General features: G+C 39.4%; 1 protein-coding gene across 1 annotated transcript; it reads left to right on the plus strand.

Moving 5' to 3' along the window:
• Nucleotides 1-1,300, plus strand: LOC121219863 (anther-specific proline-rich protein APG-like). The gene is made up of 2 exons (XM_041098413.1): nt 1-79; nt 190-1,300. The coding sequence occupies exon 2, from the start codon at nt 700-702 to the stop codon at nt 1,222-1,224; it is 525 nt and encodes a 174-aa protein (XP_040954347.1). The 5' UTR covers nt 1-79; nt 190-699; the 3' UTR covers nt 1,225-1,300.
• Nucleotides 1,301-7,422: the final 6,122 nt, after the last annotated feature.

Raw genomic sequence — 7,422 nt, forward strand, 5'->3', positions numbered from 1 at the left:
CCATCCGGCGAGTTATCGTGGATTACCGTCTGAACTTGAAGATATACGGCTTCTATTGGAGCAACGGTCGGAAGCAAAAGTAAGTATTATTGCAAATAGATATTTCCATACATTCGCTAGTGGATTGATATTTAGTATTTACTATTTAGTATTATGTATATAAGTAATATTTCTATCATGTTCATGTAGTTTCAATAGACACCATACGAGGATCCGGCAATCCGGGCAATAATCCCGGAAGAGTTTCTGCAAAATCCGAACGCTTGGGACGTGAAAGTGGTGTTGATCAACTATGCAACTGTGGAGCCCCACCAGACAGACAGAGTCCTACGACAGTTTGGATGTAGACAACCGATCCCTGCGGACCCTGAGGTGTTTGACGAGCACCACAAAATCGACCTTCGGCTATTAGGTACGGATTGGCCTAGATACTGGTCAGAGTACACGGAAATGTAGGAAAATCGACATGAATATCTACCTACTCGGGAACAAATCATCGTTCCCAAGTTAGCGTGCGTTCCAGAATACATGCCATGGTTTAGGATCCATGGGAAGCCGTATTTACTTATGCCAGAGGAGAGGTAGCGACAAATACGTGTCGGAAGGGAACGGCGCGGGCCTCTAAATCCAAGGGGACAACGCTACGAGGGCAGCCCCTCAACGAGGCCCAGACATTCACCCAGCTCATCATCAGCGGCCATGCAATCACCGTCCCCAACGAGAGCACCGACGCAGTCACCTGACGCAGCAATTCAACAGATGATACCCACCCAATCGCCTTTCCCTATGATGCTAGGTATGTTTCCTAGCCCTTATATGTACCCTAACCCGTACATGTATCCTTTTCCGAATCCTATGGCAGGTTGGAGCCAAATGCCCGGATCAGCTCCATTTCCTGTAATGCCGAGCGGACCACCGATAACTAGGCCAGCGGCGCAGGAGGGGTCGCAAGGGAGGCCGTCGGGGAGCTCTCCTTTTTACCAATCGCCAGCAACGCATGGATTTCAAACTCCATCACCATTCATGATGCAAACACCTTCACATACACTATTCTTTGAAGATGGATCATCGTCCCAAGTCCAACAAGCAGATGTCGAACCAGAAGAACAACAATCACCACCGGAGGAAGAACAACCGCTGCCGGAAGCTAGAGGAAGGAAGAATCCAGCGCGTAACCGTCGACGGCCGCCATGTGGAACCGAATCCCCCGGTCATAGACATTGATTACCGTATTAAAATTTATCATTTGATGTAATGAAATAGAAGTTTATGACGATGTAATACACATAGAAATTTTTCCGAGTTATTTTGACATTATTTGATTAAAATTAAAAACCCTAATTTAATTTAATTAAATCCCTAACTTAATTTAATTTAAAACCCTAACCTAATTTAATTAAAAACCCTAACCTAATTTAATTTAATTAAAAACCCTAACCTAATTTAATTTAATTAAAAACCCTAACCCCTAACCTAATTTAATTAAAAACCCTAACCTAATTTAATTAAAAACCCTAACCTAATTTAATTAAAATCCCTAACCCTAACCTAATTTAATTAAAAACCCTAACCTAATTTAATTAAAAACCCTAACCTAATTTAATTTAATTTAAAACCCTAACCTAATTTAATTAAAAACTCTAACCTAATTTAGTTAAAATCCCTAACATAATTTAATTAATGTAAAAACCCTAACATAACTCAGCGGATTTGATAATCTTACTAACCATTAACACACTTTTTTGGGCTTAATAATTTTACATAATTTGATAAGTTTACTAACCATTAACAAAAGTTTTTGGGATGTAATAATTTTACCTAGTTTTACATAATGATGGATTTCGTAAAATGTTTTGACTGGTACTAACATTTAAGAAATTGTAGTAATTTGATAATTTTACTAACAATTAATACAATTATCAATTAATAATTGAATAAAATGTAATTTTTTCTATAATTACATTCAACTATTGTGATTAGGGCATGATCGACTTGTATGGCCTGGGTTCCTACACCATCCGCACAACTTCTATTGACTGGCTGTTTCTCGGATATCCATATTGTTCCATATTCTACTGGAGTAAGGTCGACCCTTCGGCTTGCAACGTAATTCTCTTCCGGTAACAGTTTAAAAGGAGCAAGGGATACGGGCGGCCACTTACATTCATCTGGGACTGGTGGGAAAACGTGTCTCCATACGTTGTACATGTTTTCTAATTTGTACACTTCGTCCACATAACTCAACGGATCCAAACGGAGTTTCTGACAGGCTGCAATAACATGAGCGCATGGATAACGAAGTGCATCGAACTTTCCACAGTCACAAGTCCTGTTTCGCAAGTGTACACGATATTGCCCGCCAACAACACCTTAGTGCGGTATGTCGAACTCTGTCATGCGAAACCATAAATTGTCTCGATCGTAACACACAGCGTGCATGATGTTTGCCCTTGCCTTCGCCTTGTTAATTTCTTGAACTACCTTACTGCACCATACATGCCCACCCTGCATCTGGCCTGCATAACTTGCTGCTCGCTTTGGAAATAGAGCCGCCAAACGGAAATATGTCTCTCGCACAACCGCTGTTATCGGTAGATGGCGCGTTCCTTTAATAACAGAATTTATGTATTCTGCCAGGTTCGACGTCATATGGCCATATCGTAGGCCTCCGTCGTATGCTTGTGCCCACTGTTCGAAACATATATTGCAAAGGTAGTCCACCCCTTCTCCGTTTTGAGATCGCAAGATTGCCAACATCTCGTGAAAACGATCTTTATTCATTTCATACCCTACCAATATAAGAACATAGCGAATATTTTATACCACTTCTACCAATAAAACTAATTCAAATTGACAAATGAAATAATACAGTTATAGAGTAAATACCCATGTTGGTCACTTGTCGTCGTTCCGTCTTAGATGGATATTGCCTGTAGTAGTTCGAAGCAACGTGTCTCAGGCAATATCTATGGTGTGTACGCTGCCACAAGCTTCCCTCTCGGTCAAATGCAGCTAGTATACCGGCGCCCCGATCTGAAATAACACAGATATCAGGTTGGGGGCACACATGCTTCCTTAACCTAGAGAGAAAGAAATCTCAATCATCAGATGACTCCCTCGGTGTTATTGCATATGCAATTGGAAGAATTCTCCCACCGCCGTCCTGTACCACTGCAACCAATAGCCGATGAGTGTACCTACCGAACATGAAGGTACCGTCAATTTGTACCAACGGCTTGCAGTATAGAAATACGTCTCGACATTGCTTAAAGGTCCAAAATAGGCGTTTGAACACTTGGCATCCACGTAGCAATCGGCCGTTGTAGTACGCATGTTCCGTTTCAAGGTCTGTGATGGCACCTGGGACGTATCTCTCTAGCACCTGACACCATTGCCATATTTCATTATATGAGGCGTCCCACCCACTATGCATATTCTCCAATACCTTTTGCTTAGCTATCCAAGCCTTGCGGTAAGAGGGCGTGTACCCCATTTGGCTACGGATATTGGCAATTATCACCGGTACTGAAGTCCTAAGATCTGCTTTTATCGTGGGCAGTATCAAGCTAGCCAACATAGCTGAATCCATTTTCGGATGATCTTCTGAAACACCTACAGAGAGAGGGAGTACATTAAATAATGCAACATTGGAAAATAAAAATATTATTCAGACACATTCAATACTGTACCTGCAGTACATGTATGTGGACCTTTGTACTTTTTGATCTCCCACAACCCTGTCCTCTTCCTTAACGAGGTGACGATTTTCCATGAACATGTGCCATCTTGCACCGCACACTTCGCCTCAAACTTATCAGATTTTGATTTAACGACGTGGTAATTAACGCCGTTTTTGATGCTATGCTATTTCAAAGCACCAATAAAACTATCATTATTGGTAAACTGATTACCAACTTCAAGTTCACCGGGATCTACCCCTGAACTTGTACGATCGCGCAACCGATGTGGTAGATATGGAAACTCTAACGCATCATCTGCTGACAGATCGACGTTATGCATGTAGGCTGGAGGTGAGTATGCTCTGAATCGTGGATTTTCTTCATCATCTGCACTCCTATCACCATCTTCACCTTCTATTGGAATAGGCTCCGGTTCAAAAAATAATCCCACCTCTGCACCATCCAGCCCTGGCTCTCGAGGTGGATCCACATCGGAGTCATCTTCTAACCCACAATCATCTGCAGCGTACGACGTCCCCTCACCGGTTGATGTCGTAGGTAGTATGTCATATCTTCTTCTGGGCATTTGATAACGTCCCCAATTGGATGTAGATTGCCATCCACTAGAACTTGATGCAATTCCCCAGCTCGTATTTCCAGCGTCAAACCTCGAGCCACCGACGTACATGTCCCATCCACTGACAGAGTGTCTTGGGGGATGTGCATTCGACACCGCTACCGAACATGGGTTGTTCTGTATTTTGTAACACGCTAACCGAGTGTCGGCCAGGGTCGTGTATACATCTCGAACACCGGACGGAAGTACATCAGTTGGCGACGTAAATTGTACATATAACTCTATATAAGTTGCTCCGCTAGCAAGATGAGTCTGCATCATTACCTCCAAGCTACGAGCACTTTTTATGTCGAACGAGTCATATGTCATCGGATCAATAGAAGAACAAAATCGATGGCGTCGTTCCGAAGATTTTACGCCTAATTCTTTTACGGAGTTCTATCAAATCTATGTTTTGGCTAAATGACAGTCGCACCGTATTCTCCAACAAAAAAACAACACCATTCTCGGTGTGGCAAACCTCACCATAGTAGTAAATAACAGCACTAATACGTTCACTCATTTTGAAACTCTAACTTTCTTAGCCTCTCTAAAATGTTTCTGCTGTGAGTTATGCATTCTAAGAACATTTTCTGCCTAATTTATAGCCTCAGCCCAAACTTGCTACTGTAGAAAAATCGCGTCCACGAGGGCGCGATTTGACACTATTTGCTCAGAAACGTCAAAAAATAATTATTTCCTACATGACCAACTGTAGAGAAATCGCGTCCACGAGGGCGCGATTTCACAATTTCTTCTCATATAGCATCCTGGTATCAGCGATTTTATACTATTTGCTCAGAAAACGTCAAAAAATAATTATTTCCTACATGACCAACTGTAGCGAAATCGCGTCCACGAGGGCACGATTTCACAATTTCTTCTCAAATAGCATCCTGCTGGAGGCGATTTCCCACTATTTGATCAGAAACGTCAACTCGAAAAAAAAATTTCCGGGACCCCTAACCCCTAAAAAGCCAAAAAACCCAAACGTAAAATCAGGTCAAAATCGCGTCCCCGGGATCGCGCTACGTGTCAGGACATCGCGGCCACGTCAGCGCGACCTGCTGACGTGGACGTGGACGTGGTCGCGCTGACGTGGACGTGATGTCCTGACACGTACCCTGACATCGCGCTTACGTGGCCGCGATTTCGCGGAAAATGGCCCATTCCGATAAATAATTAAAAAGTCGGCCCATTTCGGTAAATTTAAAAAAAAATCGACTTTTTTGGTAAAATAGCCGTGAAAAGTTTCCTTAGCACTTGGTTTTGATGCCAACTGTTTTACAATTGGTTGTTTTGCAATATGGATTTGTCTTTTCAACTTTAATAAATGGTAGTTGACATTTTTCTAAAAAATTGAATCATTTCCTTAAAAGAATGCATCATTAAGAAAAGACTCCCCACAAATTGGTATTTCAACTATACCATTTTTTCATATCTTAGCACCTAAATTACATATTTCCTAAATTGGTTCAAACATTAATTAAACTATTAAGTCTATTTAAAAAAACAAATTTAACCAACAAATTGGTACCTAAATTATGTTTTTTCCCATTTTGACACCTAAATATTTTTTTGTCATAAATGATACCTAGACTATTTTTTTTTTCCAAATTGGTAAGTCTATTAGCTTAATAGTTAAGTTTATTTTAAAAAGATAAACAATTAACAATTGGCACATGGGAAAAAAAGACAAACAAATATTATTTTATCTTACATATATATGTTCTTCTTGTTTTTGTCTTTTTTTCATTCTTTATAGTCGGATGGATGGTTGAACTGATCACACTACTAGTTTTCGATTTGATCAGTTCATTTGGTTTGATCAAATAAAATATTATAAAATTTATAAAATAAAAAATAATTAAAATAGAGAAAATCTATTCAACCAATTTGTATTAATTCAACCCTTATCTTGGAATTGGTATCCTAATTGATTCTTGATCCAACCGACTGATTTGGTTTAGTTCTGAAAACATTAGTTTTTATTGAAGAAATAACTTTTTCGATCATATTAAGTCGAGCAAGCAAGTGGTAAAGTTCGAAAACACAATTAATCATCACCATCTCGACTTTAGGAGGGCGAATTTTGAGAATTAATAGTATTACCAATATTATAGAGGAAGAAGAAATGAAAAATTAAAAAAAATAATTATGTATCAAGTGGTTTAATTTAAGAGGCAACTAATGCTTTAAGCTTATTAAAATTCCCTTTTAAATATAATCAATCCATCCAATAACCAGAGATCTCACCATTATAAATGGAACCATTATGAAAGAAAACAATTTTTTCTTTCAATTACGAATCTGAAATTCTCTGACTTTCACGTAAGTGTTCCGAATTAATATATATAGCATTGGAGTAAGGGTGATTAGTATTCGAATTTGTCCATTTCTTTTAAATTGGTACTTATAGTAGTATTCAAGTTTTTTTTTATGTCTAACGACAACACATGTGACACTTTGAAATAAAGATACATGGCAATGATGATGTCATAATGACATCAATTGAAATTTTTAAAAATATTTGAACTTTTCTCCCCCTTTCCACTTTCGATTCTTATTCTGTAATGGCCACCTTTCTTTTGTTTTTTTTCTTTTTCCTTCGATAAACTCGCTATCGTCGCTGCCGTCTGAGCTCCAGTCAGACACCATCAAAACACTCCTCTCCACCACCTCTCTTAAAATCGTTGGTTAGTTTACCAAGAATCCGACCCAAATTTGATGAAACAAAGGCCAAGGCTTTGATCTATTTCTTTCTCTGATCTCCCTTTTACATCGTCAGATCACCACCGGTCTCTGGTATGTGGTACATCATGCCATGGTTTGCCTTGCCACTGTTGGGATCACCGAACGGAGATTCAAAGTTCCGCCGTCGTCGTTGCAACTGCTGCTAATTTGTGGCTTTTTATTGTTATTATTCTTTTCCCTTTTATTTTTCTGTTTTATTATTATACTTTTGTTTATTTTTTGAGGGGTATAATTCGATGAACACTTTATTTGTATTTGATTATTTTCCAGAAATTAGTCATTCCTTTGTGTTCACCGTTTATTCTCTGTTATATTTAATTGTTTTGGTTTATCATTCCCCCTTGATGACATCTTGCTTAACATGTTTGTTAG

This window comes from Gossypium hirsutum, chromosome D08, assembly GCF_007990345.1.
Source record: "Gossypium hirsutum isolate 1008001.06 chromosome D08, Gossypium_hirsutum_v2.1, whole genome shotgun sequence".
NCBI lineage: Eukaryota > Viridiplantae > Streptophyta > Magnoliopsida > Malvales > Malvaceae > Gossypium > Gossypium hirsutum.